At 39.7% G+C, this 22,465-nt stretch overlaps 1 protein-coding gene across 7 annotated transcripts in view; it reads right to left on the bottom strand.

The window, feature by feature from the left end:
- Nucleotides 1–22,465, bottom strand: part of DACH1 (dachshund family transcription factor 1) — a 1,064,146-nt gene that overhangs the window by 181,219 nt on the left and 860,462 nt on the right. For 4 of the 7 annotated variants that reach the window (XM_033948397.1, XM_033948400.1, XM_033948395.1 and 1 more), the window contains one exon: nucleotides 7,989–8,060. The exons of the other annotated variants lie outside the window; for them this stretch is intronic. In XM_033948397.1, coding sequence (XP_033804288.1) covers nucleotides 7,989–8,060 — 72 coding nt within the window. The remainder of the gene's footprint in view (nucleotides 1–7,988; nucleotides 8,061–22,465) is intronic. 7 annotated transcript variants of the gene reach the window in all.

Below are 22,465 nucleotides of genomic sequence, written 5' to 3' on the forward strand. Positions count from 1 at the left end.
AGCTAGAAAAAAAATTAAAATTATCCAACTAATTTCAAAAATTTTATCCCATAGACCCTGCTTAACCTCCCTCCAATTTTCCCCATCCAACAAAAACCTTTCCTGCCAAAACCTCTCTCTTCAATGGCTCTCCCTACCCAACAGAAACCACCTTCCAATCAAATCTCCCATTTCCTCTGCCTATAGCTTCACAATCACAAGACCCCTTCTTCATTGGTTACCCTGCCTCTCTAAACCCCTTACCTGACCGACTCACCATTACCCCTCAATCCTCCCTCCTTCCCCCCAACAAAACTACTTTCCTCACCCCCATTCTCATCTTCCACATATTCTGCAGCTATTTCATTGGCTCTGCCATGATATTAGCCTACAGATAATTCAGTGGGCTTTCTCTATACATATGCATTTTGTGTTATCTGTTGATAGTGACTTTTTCACTATGCTATGCATACAGAAAATTTCTGGTAACACCCCTGCAGCAAACAGAGAGATATTGTAGTTACCACATGTTAATTTTTGCAATTACCACACAGTTAACTGCAAATCTTGAGCTTTACAAATGAGGCCAATAATGTTTTTTTTAAAGTTTTTAATACGTATGATTATTTTATGAAAATATATAACAATTGCTGATATAAATGTCTCTTTCTAATGGCTATTTATGCTGTGTGTGTGTATAGATATAGATATATATTTGGAATACTTTACATTGAATTCATCTCCTGATTTCCTGTTTTGGCACATTATGTATTCCAGCTTATACTGTGATCAACATTGTACTAAAATAAAGTCAAGTACAACAGCCGCTCTCTGCCCATCAAAACTCACACACGTCTGCCAAGCACTTGTAACAGCTGGTGTTACATTAATTAGTTTAAACTATTTATTTCATCCAGCTCCAGAGCAGATTGAGCAGAAACATTAGAGATTATTCTAGCATCTGTAAGTGCCCTGCAAACATTCACTAACCAAAGTTGGAATATTAGTTGTTAACTAATGCAGCATATGATTTAGGACTCTGGACAGTTAGTGAAATTCAGAAAAGTTGATTCAATAACCCAACAAAATGTTTTAATATTTCAGCAGAATAATTGTAAATTAGTATTTGTTGTATCAAATGAGTTTCTTAAAAGAATTACTAGAAAGCAACAATAATTCCTAGCAGCACAGACCATTAAATAAAATATGACACCAACTGAATTAGTCATCAGTTTTATGACCACAATTGGAATCCTGCCCACAGTACAGTGATCAAAACAGTGTTACTGCATGGTTGTAAAAACAATCTCAATTAAAATTTCTACAGCTTTTGTTAAACTCTTATAAGGCAAACAAACTGCACAGCAAATTTCTACATCTGAAGTTTTTCTGTATCTAAAGATTTAGGAAGGAATTCATGAAAGGCATTAAGGCCTGAATTCTCAAAACAACACTATAAGTTAGGCAGCGGTATGTGCCATATTGACACCTAATTGAATTGTTTTAATCAGCGCAGTAATTGACTGCACTGATTAAAAAGCATGTAAATTCTCTTAAAGTAAGTGCTGGAATTGCATTTATAGGTGACACCTAGCGGTGCCTAACATCAACATAGCTGTGGTTATGGGCAGAGTTGACGTTAGATGCCGCTTGGTGCTGGAAATGTAGGCCTTTAAAACCCTGGCCTAAGACAGAAACCGTGACGTCATTAATACACAAGTGGTGCCATTTTTGAAAGCACCAGCTGATTATGACACCATTTGCAGGATCGTTAGTGCATGCTAATTACTAAAGACGCCCATAGGAATATAATGGGCTTCTTTAGCGGTTAGTGTGTAGTAACACGCCTAATGCCCTTTTATAAATTCCCCCCATAAACAACAACAAAAAAGCACAAAACAATCACATCTTTCAACATGTATTAAGAGATTCTGGTTCTATAATACATCCAGAAAAAAATAAAACGACAACAAAAATATTCCAGTGCAGCACCAAAGAAAAATATAAATACAGGATAATTCACAAGTAGATATGTATGTTTTATATGTTTGTTGTACTTAGGGCCTCTTCTATCAAACTGCGCTAGCAGTTTTTAGCGCAGAGAGCTGCGCTAAATGGCCTGCGTTGCTCCCGATGCCATAGGAACTCTATAAGCGTCGGAAGAAGCACAGGCCATTCAGCGCGGCTCACTGTGCTACAAACTGCTAGCGCAGTTTGATAGAAGAGGCCCTTAGTGTGTGTTTCTTCCAGTTGATAACTGAATTCTATCCTGATGCAGCCTGGAGTGGCAAAATGTGGCCATGCTGAGTCTTATTCCTTATTAATGCATACTTAAAAGATTGCTGATTATTGTACAGGGTGAGCCAAAAGTATTTATTTATTATTTATTTCTATTGTATAGGTATTGAATAGGTACTATATTCCTATAAAGGAGTTCTGTGAGATGTTTATGTGGCACCCTTTTTGTGAAGTTCAGCATTTGGAACCTAGGACAATATCAGACTTTACAGTCTACAGCTCAGAATATCAAAGAAGAGACAAGTTAATCTAATCATGTATTTTTTTAGTGAGTATAACTTATGGGCAGAATGGATAAGACCATTCAGGTCTTTATCTGCCATCATTTACTATGTTGTTACGCTACACTACTGAATGATAATCAAGTAAAAGCAAAAAGAATGTATCTGATGCAAAAACTTCACACAAATGTTATTTGTAACACCTTTAAAATAAAAAGAAATAATGAATAAATACTGTATATTATACAAAAGAGACTAAGATAAACAGTAAATGTAAATTATAGTGCAACAAAAGCACATTTATATACCATAACGGATGTTATCTGGGGGAGCAGGCAGATATTCTCACATGTGGGTGATGTCATCAACAGAGCCTGATATGGACAGTGCTAAAGTGTACTGTCAATTTAGGCTTCTGTGAAGCTTTGAGACTGCCTGCATTGCACACTTGTGAATGCCTTCCCAACTGACATCAGCTCACGGTTCCGTAAGCAAGCTAAGAAGCCAACCAGGGGATGTGGTAGGGATGTGAGAATATCTGCCTGCTGCCTTCGGATAACACACGTTACAGTAAGTAACTTTGCTTTATCCTAGGACAAGCAGGCAGTCTATTCTCACTTGTGGGACTCCCTAGCTTAATGAAATGAGATGGAGGGAGAGTTGGCTTTGAGGAAGAAAATAAATTCTGTAGTACTGCTTCACTGAAGCGACCATCTCATTTGGAATAGGTTTCTAGACAGTAGTGAGATGTAAATGTGGGAATTGAGGACCATGTAGCTGCTTTTCAAATATCTTTAATGGGAGTGGAACACAAAGAGGTCACTGATGCTGCCATAGCTTGGACCTTGTGTGCTGTAACGCTTGCCTTGAGCTGCAGCCCAGCTTAAGCATAACAAAAAGAAATGCAGGCCACTAACAATGTGAAAATAGTTCCTTTGGTTATAGGCGGTCCTAATCTGTTAGGGTCAAAAGAGATGAAAAGTTGAGGTGAAGACCTGTGTGGCTTAGTCCTCTATATACAGTATAGTAAGCAAAGGCACGTTTACAGTCCAATGTGTGAAGAGCTGTTTCTCCAGAATGAGAATGAGGGTTTGGAAAGAAAATAGGTAGCACAATGGACTGATTAAGGTGAAAGTCCTTGACTAATTTTGGAAGGAATTTAGGATGAGCTCGGAGAACCACCTTGTCGTGATGAAATGCTGTAAAAGGTAGGTCATAAACAAGCGTTTGAAGTTCACTCACTCTCCGAGCAGAAGTGACACAGATTAAGAAGACTACTTTCCCAGTGGGAAACTTAAGATGAGTAGTTGCAAGCGGTTCAAATGGAGGCTTCATCAGAACGGTGAGAACTATATTCAAATCCCAAATAACTGGAGGCAGTTTTAGAAGAGGTTTTGAATTCAAGAGTCCTTTCATAAAATGAGAAACAAGTGGATGAGTAGCTAAAGGTTTATTATTGAAAAGATCATGTAAAGCACTAATAGCACTGAGATGCACTCTGACAGAAGTGGTTTTGAGTCCAGAGTTGGATAAGTGGAGAAGGTATCCAACCTTGAAGGAATAGAGGATGCGGAGGGTACAACATAAAGTAAAGCATGCCCACATAAGTCGATAGCATTGCTGGGTAGAAGGTTTTATGGAAGCAGCTATAATGGCTTGTAATGGGGCAGAGATATTAAATTTTGCTAAAGTCAGGTTGAGAGGTACCAAGCTGTTAGGTGCAGAGACTGCAGATTGGTATTTGAATGGAACCTTGACTCTGAGTGAGTAGAGATGGAAAGATCTGTAATGGAATTGGATCCTTTACACTCAGTTGAAGTAGAAGGGAGAACCAAGGTTGTCTGGGCCACTGAGGAGTTATGAAAATCATGGTGGCTGGTTCTTGTTCGATTTTGGCTAACATCTTCAGAATTAGAGAGATTGGTGGAAACGCATAAAGGAACTTGTGTGATCAATCCAGAAGAAATGCATCAGAATCCAGGCGATTAGGAGAGAACTGTCTGGAGCAGAATTGAAGTAACTTGTTGTTGTTGGGAGACACAAACAGGTCTATTTGAGGAGTCCCCCAAAGTGAAAATATGTGGTGCATGACTTTGGAGTTGAGAGCCCACTCATGCAGCTGAAGAAATCTGATGAGCTTGTCAGCCAGGGCATTCTGCTTTCCTTGCATATATATCACCTTGAGAAATATATTTAGAGAAATTTCCAAGTTTCAAATGTGAAGGGCTTCTTAACACAGAAGAAGAGAGCCCGTTTCCCCTTGTTTGTTGATATAGCACATTGCAACTTGATTGTCTGTTCTGACAAGGAGAACTTGGCTGAAAGGACAATCCTGAAATGTTTTCAGGGCATTACAAATTGCTCAAAGTTCTAAGAGGTTGATGTGAATTGACCTCTCTTGAGCAGACCATAGGCCATTAGTAGGGGGACTGTCTAGGTGAGCTCCCCATGTATACATGGATGTGTCTGTTGTGAGTACTTTCTGATATGGAAGGATGTGAAACAGCAAATCTCTGGAGAAATTTGCAAGTTGCAACTACCACTGGAGAGACTGACAAAGAGGCGATGAGACTTTGATCCACTGGGATAAGGGTCCGTGGCCTGAGACCACTAAGATGCTAGGTTTCATTGAGCTGATCTGAGATGAAGGCGGGCGAATGGAGTGACATGAACTATGGATGACAAGTGCCCCATGAAATGCATCATTTGTCTTGCTAAAATTTTCTACAGAGTAGACACATGATTGCAAAGCTGAAGCAAGGAGTTTTCTCTCTGCTGTGGTCTGAAAGCTCATAGATTGGTGTTTAGTACAGGTCCTATGAACTCCAAGATTTGAGATGGTTGAAAATGAGACTTTGGATAATTGACTTCAAATCCCATAAGCTCCAGAAGAGTTATAGTCACCTGTGATCCAGATATTTGGGAATGTGTGTGTAGGCCTCTTTGAGATCTAGAGAGCACAGCCAATCATTTCATTTTAGAAGTGGGTATAGAATCCCCAGGAATAGCATGTAAAACTTTTCTTTAGAAATAGAAATAGACGGCAGATAAGGGCCACAGCCCATCTAGTCTGCCACTCCAATGACCCTCCCCTACCTTTCTCTGTGAATAGATCCCACGTGTCTATCCCATTTGGCCTTAAAATCAGGCACGCTGCTGGCCTCAATAACCTGAAGTGGAAGACAATTCCAGCGATCAACCACCCTTTCAGTGAAAAATAATTTCCTGGTGTCCCCGTGCAGTTTCCCACCCCTGATTTTCCACGGATGCCCCCTTGTTGCCACGGGACCCTTGAAAAATAAGATATCTTCTTCCACCTCGATGCGGCCCGTGAGATACTTGAATGTCTCGATCATGTCACCCCTCTCTCTGCGTTCCTCGAGTGAGTACAGCTGCAACTTATCCAGCCGTTCCTCGTACGGGAGATCCTTGAGTCCCGAGACTTTGACTAAATATTTGTTGAGAGCTTGGAGGTCAATAATGGGACGAAGACTTCCTGTCTTCTTTGGAATTAGTAAATACTTTGAGTAGAACACCTGATTTTTCTGGCATTTAGTTGAAGAAGAGCTTCGATTTCCTGAAGAAGGGACTTCTGTTCAGATGTGAAAGAGGACTCTCTTGGAGGGTTGTTTGGAGGAATGGTAATGAAATGAAGGAATAACCCTCCTGTATGACTTTGAGGACCCAAGGGTCCATTGTAATGAGAGTCCAGTGTTGATGATACAAAAGATGGCGGCCTCTGACGTGTTGGGGCGGTTGCTGAGTTGGAGAAATTGTAGCTATGCTTTCTAGTAGCATGTCAAAAAGACTGAGTTGATTTATGTGGAGCAGAAGTCTGAGGCTTCTGAGACTTCTGTGTTTTTGTCTTTTCTGTGGTGGAGGTTTAGAAGAGGACAAGGTTGCTGGATAATGCCTCTTGTAAGAAGAATAAGCTGGTTTCTGGAAAGATTTAGATGGTTGAGTCTTAGACTTAGACCCTGCAAATGTAAACCAGTTCTATTTAAGTCAAGTAAATCTTTGCGTAAAAGCTTCAACTTTGTTTCCAAGAAGCTCTTCACCTATACAAGGAATATTGGCTAAATGATCTTGAACATTAATGTCAAGGTCAGAGACTCTATACTATGTGAGATATCTCATTGCAATAGACATAGCCGATGCTCAAAATGTCACATCATTAGTATCAAAAGATGATCTAGCCATATATTTTCTAGTTTGAAGAAGGCTTTGAATAGTTTCCTGAAACTCTGGAAGTCGATCAGATGGAATATATTGTTCAGAATCAGCTAGTCTCTTTATGAGTTGTTTAAGATAGACATAAATAAATTATAGCTGAGAACTCTGCTACTCAACATAGAGTTCTGGTAAAGGCGGCACCCAAACGTATCTTTGGTGTGTTGTTCAAACCCTGGTTGCGCCATAGCATATATGTGCTGGAGGATTTTAAAGAGTCGATTGAAACAGCAAAGACTGGTGCTGTAACTGTGGACTATCAAAGCCAGGGCATGACTGTATTCTGTACACAGAGACTGCCCTCACTAAGGTCTGCAGTGACTTGTTCAGGGCCAGATCTAAGGGCCTTTACTCTATCCTTATCCTTCTTGACCTGTCTGCTGCCTTTGATACTGTAAATCACAACTTACTCCCTGATATGCTGACCTCATTTGGATTTTGTGATTCTGTCCTCTTCTGGTTTGCCTCCTACCTTTCCCAACACACCTTTAGTGTATGTATTTGTGTGTCCTCTTCTGCTGCTACCCCGCTAGCAGTTGGTGTACCCCAGTTATGTCTTAGGACCTCTTCTCTCTCTACACCTCTTCCCTTGGTGCCCTGATCTCCTCCCGTGGCTTCCAGTATCATCTTTATGCTGATGACGCCCAGCTCTACCTCTCTACACCTGAAATTTCACCTAAAGTCCAAGAAAGAATCTTTGATTGTTTGGCTGACATTGCTGTCTGGATGTCTTGCTGTCATCTGAAATGAAATATGTCCCTAAAAGCAGACTGAAAACCCACCTTTTTTATACAGCTTTCAATCCTTAACCCTACTCCTCTGTCCTCCAACCCAGCCAGCTGATTAACTGTTCCCCTTAACTGTATCCATGACATCCTGTTTGTCTGTCTTGCCTGTTTAGATTGTAAGCTCTTTCAAGCAGGGACTGTTTTCTTACTCTTTATGACTCTGTACAGCGCTGCGTGCATCTGGTAGCGCTATAGAATTAATTAATAGTAGTAGTAATAGTAGTAGTATAAAGAATCAATTTTTCTTGGAGCTATGGGAAGGGTTAGAGGAGTTTCCCAGTTTTTAAACATAGCTTCCTTTAATAAAGTATGAAGAGTCAATTTGAGGAGCTCTTTTGGAGGCTCAACGAAATCTAACGCTTCAAGCAGCTCTGCTGTTGATTCAATGTATGACTCTAATTTAACAGGCAAAGCTTTCCCCATCTGCCTGATATATTTGATGAAAGATAATCCTTCAGGAGGTGATCTGTACCTGGGCAGTGGAGGAGATGAATCTGATGGGATGCCATACGATTCAGGAGCAGACAACGTAGGTTAAAGAAATCTGTAGGTTAGAGAAATCTGAATTAATCTCCTCATTTCAAGGATTCAAGGTTTTATTAAAATTTGATTTAATCGCTTATCTAATTTCTAAGCGAGTTTACAATATATATAAAAAAAGAGCATGAACGTAATAAAAATGCCATTAACAATACCATTAATAATAATAAAAAAAATTACAAAGCAACATCAACTAATAATTGGCATATTAAAAAGGGATAAATGAGACAGACAGATGGGAGACAAAAGGAAATAGGGTTAGAAATACAATTTGGATAGGAACGAAAGACAAATAAGGAAAAAAAACAAAAGGAAAGGGCTCGTTGCTGCTTAATTCCTTAATGGAGTTTAAAAAGGATACTGTAAAATTTAAATTAAATGTTAAAAGCTTCTTTAAATAAATGACTCTTGAGTAGGCTTTTGAAATGTTCAATATTAGCTTCTTCTCTAACAAGTATTCCAAAGTTGAGGGGCTATGACTGAGAAAATGCTATGCCTTTTGGTTCCTATTATATGAAGGGAGAGGACCGTCAGCAATTTATGATTAGATGATCTAAGACTGCGGGGATAAGATATTTATCAATAAATTGGGGCAGTTTAGAATGAATTGTTTTAAATGTTACGAGAGAGATTTTGTAAGAAATTATTTGATTAATTGGCAGCCGATGGGCATTTTGAAGTAGGGGGTAACATGATCGTATTTTTTAGACTCTCTGTAAGATGGAGATGGATGCTTTTTGTTCTGTGGAGTATGATGATGGTGAGAACATCAAGAACAACTCGTGCGATGATTTTGGTATCAGTCAGATGAAGATGAAAAAGAACTTCGACGAAGAAAATGTGTAGATCTTGACTTATGTTGAAGTGAGTGAGACCCGATGCAGTGAGATGCTCTCTTAAACTTTCTAGAAGACCAAGGATTAGTACTGTGGGATCTCTATGTTCTTCGAGGCTTACTTGGAGAGTTTAGTGCCCTGGGGCCTTGAGGTGCCATGCTCAGGCTGGGCCGGAACTGAGGGAGTCGGTGCAAGCACCGGTGCCACATGTGTTTTAAACAGCATGGCGAGCTCCCATTGGAAAAATTCCTTAAGTTGGTCCTGGAAGGACTGCACCAGTACCATTGGCTCAATAGCTAGTACCATCAGTGCTGTAGGGTGCCGAAGCATGAGTGACCTTGATGAGGAAGCACACCCTAAAGGAGACACAGCCTGCACTGAAGGTGATTGATAATTGACTCTTCCCATACATTGAGGGACTCGATGCTCAAGATGCCTGACATGCTGGTTGAGATGAGGACGTCTTCTTAGCAGGTTTACCCAATGCAGGTAATGAGTCTGACACTAAGGAAGGCATTAATGCCAGTACCATCAGTACCCCTAGCATCGATTTGTCGGTGGATTCCATGCAGTTTCAAAAAGCTTCTCTTGCTGGATGCATCAAGCTTTAAGAGAACATTTCTGTAAGGTAGAACAGTGTATACAAGATTCCACTCGATGCTCTGGCCATAGAAAATGCTGCACTTGAACTTGCTAGAAGGCTTCGACATGAGAGAAAAAAATCTCAGTGGTAAGGTCAAAAAAATGCATTAAGGGCATAAAACTGAGATTGAAAAGTAGAGGAGGAAAAATATCTCAAAGGGGAAGAGGCCTGAATTCCCAACTGAGGGAAATCATTAAATGTCAAAAATTCAACAAAAAACAACCAAAGTCAGAAATAATAGTGAAAAGAAAACACTATTAAAATAAAAGAAAAAGAAAATAAGACAAAAAGGCTAAGATAATATTGACAGAAAGGCAACTTGTATGGATAGAGTCCAAACACAACTTCTTCACTCCGTGGAAAATGAAGAACAGAAGAACTGCGTGCAGACATCAGGCAGGAAGGCACTCATGTGCAGTATGCAGTGTGGGCAGTCTCAAAGTTTCGCTTAAAGTGAAAGTACACTTTAGTACTGTCCATACTAGGCTCTCTAGATGACGTCACCCACATGCTGCTTGCTTGTCCTAGGATAAACATAATTTAGATCACTTACTATTTACCACCCATAGCAGGAGTTAACATACCACCTTGAATTATGACATTTTCCTTTTGTGTTTTTTGAATAAGATTCTGTTACACAGTATATCTGAATGACTTTTCATACTGTTTTTATGTATTATCAGCCCCATTTTAGACAGGTCGTAAAAGTAGAAATTGAGATGTGCAGGTCAGTGCTTCACTAATTTTCACCAGTATTTCAGAACAGAGTCTACTGATGTAAGGCCTGTTCTAAAATGTAGAATAAATGGATGATTATACACCAAGCATTTGCAGTATGAGCATCCATTTTGGAAAAAATAAATGTATAAAAAATTGATATGTTCAAAATTGACACATCATTAGTTATCTTGTGACCTTGGAAACATAACTGGTTGTCATCCTGATGCTGTCACAGTAGCTAATTTCTTTTGCCAGTTTGGTATGTGTGTGAGGTGGAGGGGTGGGGGTGGGGAGGAGAACTACTGAGGGAAAAAAGAGGCAACCCCTTAATCCCTCCAGTAGAGTGCTGATTAATAGCTGTTGTTTTGCAAATCCTAACTATGTTTGGTAGTAGGTGTAATTCCTGACATCGTTTTTTAAGGACAGAAATGGGGAATGTCTATGAACTTGACATGGCCTTGTTCCATCCAAGATAAGCCCAGACCATGCCCCCTTGCCATTTGCACATGCTTGGGTTTGATACATGCATACCAAGGCTTTGAAATAAATATTTAAGTGCTGGTTTATGCACATATCAAATGTGAATAAGGCTTGTAAGATAAAAGCCTACATGTTTATTGTATTTGTGTGTGTTTCTTAAAGTTAACAACTAAATTCTACCCTGATGCAGCCATGTTGGTTTTTACTAATTTTTAGTACATAATTTAATTAATTACTGATTGTTGTATCTATATTCGTCTTTGATGCTGTTTTACTTTTTTGTTTTTCAATATACACTTACAAGTAAAAATCTAACAGTATGGCCAGTTCAAACAATATATCAAAAACTAAAATAGTAAGCAATATATTAGAATTCATTGTCATAATTTAGGTAGACATTTGTTCAAGTCTGAGGCACACTAAAAGTTTGCTCTATTTACTAAGCATTACTCTCAGACATACAATGAGAGAAATGGGAACCTTGGAGTAAATGGGAATCTTAGACTGTAACCTGAACAATGTTGGAACAATATTTAAATTGCCTATGTTGATGCACACTCTGTGATTACATTTTACACAAATAATGAAAGCAAACCTATTATGAATGTGCATTTGCTAGAGTGCATTTAGTTCATTAGCACAAATTAAGAAAAAATTAGTGCATGCTAAATTGAATTACTCTGTTTACAAATTTTTTTAATGCATGTTAAACATTTTTTTCAAACAAATGTGTGCAAAAAATAGCAAAAATACCTGAAAATGTAGAAAAGCAAATGAACTGGGAACATTCCTATTTATTTCCATCAGAAAACTACAGAGATTATGTAGTACCTACTTGCTCTATGTAATTTTCTCTTTGAATATATGAGTACTTTTAATATAAGCATGTATTGTGATTACACAACAATATGAATGTTGTTGCATGGGTTGTCCTCTTCCCTGTCCTTTGGGTGTACCTACAAAAATGCTGGCAAAATCACTACATTATAGGCCAGCCCAGCTCATTTTCTCGGTATAGAGGGTGGACAATTTTAAGACTCCATTTATGTCCAAGAAAATTACTTTGAAAGCTGTATTTTCTAACTGATGCACACATTTTTTTCTAAAAAAAACAAACCAAAAACTTGACATTTATTGTTGGATTCCTGTACGCTCTGTGTTGCAATCGCTAATAAACATATTAAAGAAAAGAAAAGAAAAAAAAAGAAACAACAATTTTATGAATATGTTTTACTGCTCAAGTAATTATAGAATATGCACATTAAACACTACTGATTAGAATACATAAAGGTTTAATAGAATAATGGAACATATTCATTTGCCAACAAAAGTACATTTCAAAAACAAAGGTTTCAATAGTTCATGGAAAACAATGTAATCTTCATGTTAACTAAATACTATGAGGTCCTTTTATAAAGCTGCGGTAGGGGGTTTAACGTATGGAATACTGCGCGTTATACCACCTGCCATGCTAGCCGCTAATGCCTGCATTGAGCAGGCGTTAGTTTTTTAGCCGGCCGCGGGGGTTAGCGCATGATGAAATGTCCGACGCGCTAACCCCGCTAGCGTGGCTTGATAAAAGGACCCCTATGTCTTAGCTGAATCTCTACATAGATCCCCCTTAAGGATGTTTGGTATCAATACCTTTATTTTTTTAATCATGGGAATATGTTAATAGTTTCAAGGTATGTCCATAATGGTTTCTTTTCCCACAATAATTAATTACAGAAGAAAAGTTTATCCATTCAAGATATACTAACATCATCTAATTGATTAAAAAAAGTCACTGAATAAAATGTTCAGACAGTTGACATTTAATGCAATAGTTATCAATGTAGGTTACCGATAAGATGTTATTTTACCACTATATCGTACTGTTTTAACACAGCTCCCATTTTAAGCAATGAGACCTAGTTACTAATTACTGGGGTTAACAGTATAATAAAACATCTTAACCATTAGCTCACATTGATAACACCCCCCCTCCCTCTTAAACTATCTCATTTACATATTTCATAAAAAATAAATTTCTGAATTCACACAAATATACGCAGTAATGAAATTTTAGGGGTCCTCTTCCTAAACTGCAGTAAATACTAACATGTGCTCACCACAATTAAAAACACCTTACCTTGGGACATGTTCAGGCATCCTCTGATAATTTTGGCATCAGAGTGCACTTTTCATGTCTCTTCTTATCTTCACTTCTATCTTCAATATCTTCTCCACTGCATCTCTTCTCTCCTGTTCCTCTTAACTGCACAACATAGCTTGCAAAACAGACTCACAGCCACCATACTAAGCTGACCTTCTCACTGTGGGCATGATTGTCTTCCTTAATTCTTCATACTGTTCCTTCAACAGTTGCAGCTGGAAGAGGAGATGTCAGGGACCTTGTGTCCAATTCTATTTATTTTTATATTGAACTAGTTTACCATTCAAACCCTAACACATAGGCCCAAATTCTGTAACCAGCACCTGTTAGGCACCTATTTTGGAGGCGCCCAATTAGATAAGCGCCTATCTAAATTGAATAAGAAGCAATAATTGAAACTTAGGCACCTATCAAGAAAGGTGCCTCTTAAAATTTAGGCGGCCTTCAAAAAAAATAGGTTCTATGCGTGTTAGGCGTGGGTGTGGCTTCGTATTAGGCACCTTGTTACAGAATCATTGCTCTTAAGCATGCTTAAACGCTCTCATGGCCACCTAACTTTTACTTGTGCCTAAAGCTGGCTTATTTATTGGGCGCCTCCAAAATAGGTGCCGCTCAGCGTGATTCACTAAACTGCACCCAATTTTACTTGAATCTCACTGAGCAGTGCCTAACTTTTGGGTGCTTCTTATAGAATTTGCCCAATAATGTTCTCTCAGAGTTCCGCAGCTGGCATCCTGCTTGTTGCAGGTTTCTGGGTCTCGCTGTGTCTTATCATGACAAGATGCAGTGAGATCCTGAAACAAACCTAACACAGAACTCTACAATAATTCTTAAGCTTTTCAGATTCTTTCCTTTATGATTATGCTTGGTAATTAATGTTCTCATGAATCTTAGAGTTGTTGTGAACTGCTATGTGACACAGGTCCTATTTCCAACAAAGCGAGATCCATTGGCAAGACACATTTTGTAAAGATAGTTGCAATTCTATAGACACAGAGGGGCATAATAAAAAGAAACGTCTAAGTCCAATTTGGATGTATGGTGCTAGATGCCCAGAGTTGTCAGTAGTGAAATGTCCATTCTCAAAAAATATGTCTAGAATATTTTTTTGGGGGAAAATCATCTTTCTGGATGTGGCTGTTGATCATCCAGTCCGCCAGTACATCTATCTTTATATCACATTTTCAACCAAAAATTTGTCTAAGTCCCAAACACACAGAACAAGACCATTTGAATGTGAGAGGAGCCAGTATTATGATGGAGTGGTCACCCAGACATTGCAACAGAGCAGTGGGACATCTTACAGTAACATAGTAACATAGTAAATGACGGCAGATAAAGACCTGAACGGTCCATCCAGTCTGCCCATAAGTTATACTCATTAAAAAATATATGATTAGATTAACTTGTCTCTTCTTTGATATTTCTGGGCCATAGACTGTAAAGACTGGCATTGTCCTAGGTTCCAAATGCTGAACTTCACAAAAAGGGTGCCACATAAACATCTCACAGAACTCCTTTATAGGATATGGTGAGCCCCACAAACACCCCCAAAACCCACTATACCCACCTGTTTGCAACTCCAGTAGCCCTTATGGCTGCAGGTGGCACCTATATGGCAATACAATAGTGTTTTTTGGGGGGCTCATACTTTCCACCATGAATGTAGTGGTTAGAGTGGCTTATGGGACTGGGTCCTCCTCTCCATGGTTCACTAACCCATCTCCCAAGCTACTTAAGACACCTGTATGCAGCTCTACTAGGGTTTCTATAGCAGGTGCTATATGCCTAATCCCTGCCCCAACATCCCTGGCAGGAGGGATGCCCACTTCCTCCTGCCAATCCCTTCCCTCACACTCACAACATCCCCGGATGCCCATTCCCTGCTGTCGGCACCCCCCCACCCCCAACAACATCCCTGGCAGGAGGGATGCTCACTCCCTCTTGCTGTCCCACAAAATAATGTAAATGAATCCAGACTTGCAGTCTTGTTTTCCTTTTGGACATTTTCAATATTAGTTTATCGCTATAACAACGTTATGTTGAAAACCTGTGAACATGAAACTAATGTGTGTCAATATGGGTAAAAAAGTAAGAGAAATTTGCAATGGAAACACATAGAAACTATTTTCAGAGCAATTAAACATATTTCAGTGATTTGTGCATAGTTTCCTAAAAGTTCCAGGTAGGTAAATATCATATTACACAAAATTTAAAGCTAGTCATTGATTTTCTACATGAAATTGTACCATTTTTTTTCCACTACAGTGATTTTTTAAATTATGACCTTTCCAAAATTAACACTCTCTACTACTCCTCGTATAGTGCCAAAGCACATGTCTTCTCCTACTACTACTTATCATTTCTATAGTGCTGCCAGAAGCACTCAGAGCTATATATTACATTAACCATGTAAGAGACAATCACTGCTCGACACAGCTTACAATCTAATCAAACAGACAAACAGGACAAATGGAGGAGGGAATTACAGAGGGAGTGACAAAATAGACATGAGTACTTTACAAGTGGGTTGGAGAATGAGAATGAGATAGAAGAACATTTTTTTTTTATGAAGAAAACATGCAGGATTTTTTATTGACTAACTCAGAGCAAAGAAAAGTCTAAGAGGCTCACTTACGAAGTGTGGCAAACCTTTGCAGTTTCTGTGTGGTAATTTAGTGTTAGTGGGTGCACCCACATTATCTGTAGCAGTGATTTAGTGCATAGCAGGTTTCCATGAACTAACTGCAAGGTATGTTTCATACCCATAACTTGCTTCATTCCATGATATAAAGTTATCAAGTGAATTAGTGCCTGCACATGAAAATTCATGAATTAACCCCCAAATTCTATAAAGTTTACCTAAAGTTAAGCATCTATATTGGTGCACCTAGCCGATGTATTCATGTAACTTAATAGTCTTACTTAGTGCTGATAATTGGCACTTGACACCTCATAATTTCCATTAATTGGACTTATACTTCTCCCTCGGTATTCGCAGGGGTTAGCAGCAGAGCCGGACCGCGAAGTGTGAAAAATCGCAAATAACTTTGTGGTGGCTCTGACCCACCCCCGGACCTTACCTGGTGGTCTCCGCCTCCGATCGCCTCCTTCCGTGCGTTTTGCGTGTTTGCAGGGGCTAGTGTGGGTGCTTAGGTCTCCTCTTTCCCCGCTTCGGTGTCGGGGTGGGCAGAGCGAAGATCGTTCCTCTCTGGGCTGGGCAACCTGTGCCGGCCTTACCTGGTGGTCTAGCGGGCTTTCGGGACAGGAGCAATCTTCCGATGCTCCTGCCCTGTGCAGATCGCCAATAGGAAATGGCTGCCATGAGCTCCCGTCATAGTCTCGAGAGATTGCTCCTGCCCCGAAAACCCACTAGACCACCAGGTAAGGCCGGGATGCCAGGGGGAAGGCAGGAGGGAGGCTGGGAAGGTCCGAAACGTAGCTTTTTTTCCTAAAAAAAAAAAAATCGCAAATAACCAAATTCACAGATGCTGAAACCGGATTCGGAGGGGGAAGTGTACTTGAAAGTTAGAAACCTTAACCTTGAAATTATGTAAAAGTTGGCACCTAGTCCAAAGTACATCATTAAAAGTTGACATGGTTAGGGATATATTGAGGGCATGTTTTTGAGTCAGGTGCCTATCGGAGCTTTTACCACAGTAATCGGTGATAAAAAACAAACAAACAACTAATGTGGCTTGATAAAAGGGGGCCTAACTAGACACTTAACTTTAGACCAAGAAAACCCTGGCAAAAATACAGTATACCTAAAAGTTAGGATGCATAGCAACACCTAATGCCACTTAGAGGGCACCTAACATTTATAGAAACACAGCAGTGTACTAGTTGATGCTGAATGTTTAGGTGACATATATAGAACTGGGGCCTACCTACTGAATGCAGTTTAGTAAAAGGGCCCTTAAATGTTTTTTGCATCTTGACTCTAGTCTGAAACCTCATAACAAAAGAGCTTTGAAAGAAAGAGTGCATGGCAATCACAACCATCTTATTTTGGCATTTCTTGGGGTATTATTTTTAAACCTATTGATCAGATATATAGTACTAATCTTTGGTTTTCTGTTCCATAGATTTTTTAAAAAAGGGAAAAGTCTTAGTAAATCAGGTGCAAGTACCATGCAAAAGTCAGCAGTTAAAACTTTTGCTAGTTAATTTTGTTATTGAAGTCATTTTGCCTGTGTCTCCTATTGTAAGGACACCGAATCCTAAAAGCTGGCAAGAATGCATATGTTTATTTCACCACTGCTCTGCAATTATAGAACGCCACTTAATTATAGCAACAGATGCTGGAGTGTAGGAACCAGAAAAATCAACCGCTTCATTTCCAGGTTATTTTTTTCCATTGCTTCTGCCAACAGCAGATGTGTGAGCCCCTTGTGCTTTGGTGTAAATACTTATCAAATCCTAACAGGTCACCTATGTCACAAACAACATTTCAGATGCAACTGTTTCACCTGATAATAGTCTCTGAAAATAAAACTGTGAGCTGTAAATACAATGTATTCTGAATGAAATGCCATAATGTGAAATTGCTTTTTCTCCAGCTACAACAGAAGTCCTTGACAGTTTTTGGCAGTGATAAATCACTCTCCCATTAATTGTCTCTTCTCTCATTGTGAGGTGAGCTGCTAAGAGGGGAAGTCAACAAAAATGACTTAAAAGGATAGATTTGGAGGGGAAAAAAAGACAATGAAGAAATCTGTCATTGTTCAGTTTCTAGTAAACTGTGATCCAACAATCAAAATATATGTTTCTGAAGTGCTTATATCTTGGTTAGAAAGGTTATGGGATGAGATGCTTGTGGTTACAACATGAAATCCAAAGAAATGGTAATTGTAATCCCTCAAGCACTCCCCAGTCTGTTTTATTAACAAACATGGGAAAGATTCATTTCCATGAACACATTTTATTTTGTCAAACCTTTAAAACCACAAGAAAACTAAAGCCTATTAGCTATAGTATAGATACAATAAATCTCAGATGGCTATTACTTTGGCAGCTGGCACAGCCACAACCACAGCATTAATCACTTGATTATCACATGCTAATTGCTGTTTTTAACAATTAATGTGAATCAGGTATGGAATGGTCAGATACTGTGGCTTACAGTTCAAAGAATGGGTAGTTGCCATGTCTTACCTAGGGCTAGATTCACTAAGCAAACCGATCGGTTTGCGAGCCCTTTGCGACCCGATTTCCCTTCTTCAGTATTCACTAACCTGTTTTGCAACCCGATTCCGATCTATGCATGCAAATGAGGGGAACTCTATAATTAGGTAGGCATGCGATTCACTAAACAAATTTGCCCATTCGACTGCTGGCTGATCAACCCAAAAAGTGACTGCTGAGGACCAGTCGCTGAAGCCCTTTTTGACTACCTTCTGCCGCCCTGCTCTCAGCCCTGCCAGCTCCAATCTGCTTCCCTGATCTGCCTGCCTATCTACCTGCTCTGACGTTTACAAATAATTCAAAATACTGCAGTTAAAATTATTCATAATGGAAAAAAATTTGATCATGTAACTCCCTTTTTGATTGACTCACATTGGCTTCCCATTAATCAACGCATAACCTATAAAATTTTGCTTTTAGTATTTAAAACACTATCTACCAATGAACCTCAATTTATAGATCGGTTGCTAATCCCATATAATACGACATGTTCTCTCCGATCCACAACTCAGGGGTTGCTAATGGTTCCTTCTTTGAAAATTATTGGAACCAGACGTCACAATATATATTCAGTGATGGCCCCTCAAACCTGAAATGCCCTGCCTTTATATATGAGAAGCTAAAGATCTCAGCAGATTCAAAAATAATTTAAAAACTTTTCTTTTTAGAGATGCATTTAATCTTTAAATAATCCATTTTTAATAATCTTAATCCCGCTCCTCATGTTCTTTCCTTTTTTGGCTTTTTCCTTTTTTAATTATGAAAAATATTAATTTTGTAACTGTCTCCCTTTCTTTCTTCTTTTCCCCTATGTATTCAAGTCTGTCTGTTTTGTCAGTCTGTTTTTAACCCCTTTTAATGCTGTACATTGAACTTTAGATCTATTTTACATTTTACTGTTACTCGCTTAGTATGTAATAAGCGATTCATCAAATTTAAATAAAACTTGAAACTCTGATCGCCTGCCTGTCCCAAGCTGCCCTCATTGCCTGCCTGCCCCGACTCTCCCACCCTTCCCCACAGTGTAAGCCTGTGGTTTTAACCCGCAGGCTTTAAGCAGGTTAAAACCATGGGCTGTAAAAAAAAGTTTTAAAAAAGAAAAAAAAAAAGTGCCAGGCCAGAGGTCCAGTGCATGCACAGACCATCTAAAGATGGTCTGCGCATGTGCGGGGATCGCTATACAACAATCCTTGCCAGCAGATGGTGGGTGTTCCTCTGATCACCCCTATCTGCATATTGGAGTTTGCTGAATTTGTCAGACCTGCCCGGTGGGCAGGTTAGTGAATCTGGCCCCTAGTAACTGCCATATTAACACCACCTGAATAGGTGTAGCTAACTGCATTGTGTTATCTGCAATACAGTTAACATGCAGTAATGACATTTCCTGTTTCAAATGAATGGGAAGCTCTTGGGAATACCTTCAACAGATAATGCAGAGGTTTAGAAGTTACCATGCATTTATTTCAGCAAATCATTTGCATGCAAACTTGTTTGTGCATCGATCGCTGTTGGGGAATCAGCCAGCAAATTGGCCAACAGCGATCCAGTTGGTAATACTGACTGACTTTGTGCATCTAGGCATTAACCCCCCATTGCCCAATGTACATTAGATAGACAGATAGGGGAAAAATGCTTGAGTACCTGAATGTAAATCACTTAATGACTATTTTTGAAACGGTAAAATGTCTATCTTTTTTTTTTTTTTGACCATTTCCAGATGTGTTCGCTCTTACCATGTCTATTTTTGTTTACCATTGGGATGTAGGAGGGGCCAGTATTTTTAGTAGACTGGCCACACAGACATCCCAGCAGAGCAGTGGGGCACCCTAGCCATATCTCATCATAACCCCCTAATAGTGTATGATGAGTCCTCCAAAACCCACACAAAACCTACTGGACCCAGCTGTATACCACCCCAATAGACCTTATGCCTACAGGTGCCACCCATATGTAGGTACAGTGAGGTTTTGATGGGCCCATACTTCCTACCCTAAGTGTAGTAGTCAGAGTGGGATATGGGCCTGGGTTTCTTTCCCTGGAGACCAGTACAAAAACCACCAAGATACTTCAGACACCTGCTTGCTGCTCTAATAGGACTGTTCATAACATCTTAAGCTATCAGACAGGCAGGTATGTTGTGTTTCATTCACGTCTTTGGAGGGTCAGAGGAGGTAATTGCCTACTAGGAGAGTGTGGATGGAGATTATGCCTTCATCCAGTCAGTTTGGGCACCGTTTTGGCATGTATTTGTTATTAAAACAGATTTAGATTTTAAAAAGTCCAAATTGTGCCTTGGACCTATTCTTAAATCTTGGATTATGGCAGAAGAACATCCAAGCAGTCAGGTGTGCAGGTGGTACTGTAATCCATCCTCCCTGTTGAGGGTAAAGACCATAGCAGAGAAACCCCCATCCTGGAGATGAATGTGTGGCAATGTGGATGGTATAATCGAGAACATTTTGATTTCCTGGACCATGGGATTCATTTCCATGGACTGCTGAGCAGGGATGGTATGCATTTATCAAAGAATGGAAGAAGTGTTTTTAGCAACAGGCTGGCTAATCTACTGAAGAGGGTTTTAAACTAGAAGCGATGGGGCAGGGTGTTCAAACCTCCTGGGTAAGTATAAACCCTCAGGTAAGTAAATCATGGAATACCTCTACACCAGATGGTTAAAGGGGCAATGTCTGGACAACAGTATGCTCGAAGTAGGGGAAACAAGATTCTGAATCTAGAGGCTGTGATGGAAGTTGATGAGTTGGATATAGTGGTGATCACGGAGATGTGGTTCACAGAGACTCATGACTGGGATGTAGTTATGCCGGACTATAATCTGTTCAGGAAAGACAGGGTAGGAAGAAAAGGAGGAGGAGTAGCTTTAATATTAAAGAACATATTAAAGCCACACAATTGCAGGATCTGCAGGGCAAAGAAGAGGCACTGTGGATCAATTTGGAAAGGGGGAATGGTAAATAAATTTACCTTGGTATGATATACAGGCCTTCACAGATGGAAGAAGTGGACAGAGATTTAATAGTAGACATTCAGAATATATTTAAAAAAGGAAAGTTTTACTAACTAATAGGTGATAGGGAAAGGTGAGTAATGGAGTCCCTAAGGGATCAGTGCTGGGGCTGATCCTGCTCAATATGTTTGTGAGCAACATTGCCAAAGGGTTAGAAGGAAAAATTTGCCTTTTTGCAGATGATACCAAGATTTGTAATAGAGTATACACTAAGGAGGGAATGGAAAACATGAAATAAGGATTTGCAAAAGTTAGAGGAATGGTCTAATAAGTGGCAACTAAAATTCAATGTTAAGAAGTACAGAGTAATGCATTTGGGGATTAGAAATCAGAAGGCACCGTATGTTCTGGGAGGTGAGAGGCTGATATGTATGGATGGGGAGAGAGACCTTGGGGTTGATAGTGTCTGAAGATCTAAAGGCAAAGAAACAGTGTGACAAAGTGGTAGCTGTTGCCAGAAGGATGCTAGGTTGTACAAAGAGAGGTGTGACCAGAAGAAAGAAGGTGTTGATGCCACTGTACAGGTCGATGGTGAGGCCCCACTTGGAGTATTGTGTTCAGTGTTGGAGACTATATGTAGCAAAGGACATAAGAAGACTTGAAAAAGTCCAGAGGAAGGTGATGAAAATGGTTGGAAGTTTGTGCCAGAAGACGTATGAGGAAAGACTGAAAGCCCTGAATATGTAAACCCTAGAGGAAAGGAGGGAAAGGGGAGATATGATTCAGATGTTCAAATATTTGAAAGGAATTAACAAAGAATAAAATCTTTTCCAGAGAAAGGAAAATGATAAAACCAGAGGGAATAATTTGAGGTTGAGGGGTAGTAGACTCAAGAGTAATGTTATGGAGAGGGTGGTTGATTGCATGGAATGCGCTCCCAAGGGAGGTGGTGGAGAAGAAAATGATGACAGAGTTCAAACAGCTTGGGATGAACACAGAGGATCTCTAATCAGAAAATAAAGGGTATACTTTGAAGGAACTAAGGCTAGTATTGGGCAGGCTTGCACGTTTTGTGTCTCATATATGGATATTCAGTTGCAGATGGGCTGGGGAGGGCTTTGATGGCTGGGATGGCTAAGATGGGCTGGAGTGAGCATTGATGGAGACTCCAGTTGATAGAGCCTAAACACACTACTAGGCAGGGCTCTGGGTTTCTAGCCCAGAAATATCTAAGAAAAAGGACCATTTAAATTAAATGATTAATTTATGGAGCATGTATAAGAACATAAGAACATAAGAATTTACCTCCGCTAGATCAGACCAAAGGTCCATCGCGCCCAGCAGTCCACACTCGCGGCAGCCCATTAGGTCCATGACCTGTCAGGTTATCATGATTTAGCCCTATAGCCCCCTTTTTTTTATC

Source organism: Geotrypetes seraphini, chromosome 6 (genome assembly GCF_902459505.1).
Source record: "Geotrypetes seraphini chromosome 6, aGeoSer1.1, whole genome shotgun sequence".
Lineage (NCBI taxonomy): Eukaryota > Metazoa > Chordata > Amphibia > Gymnophiona > Dermophiidae > Geotrypetes > Geotrypetes seraphini.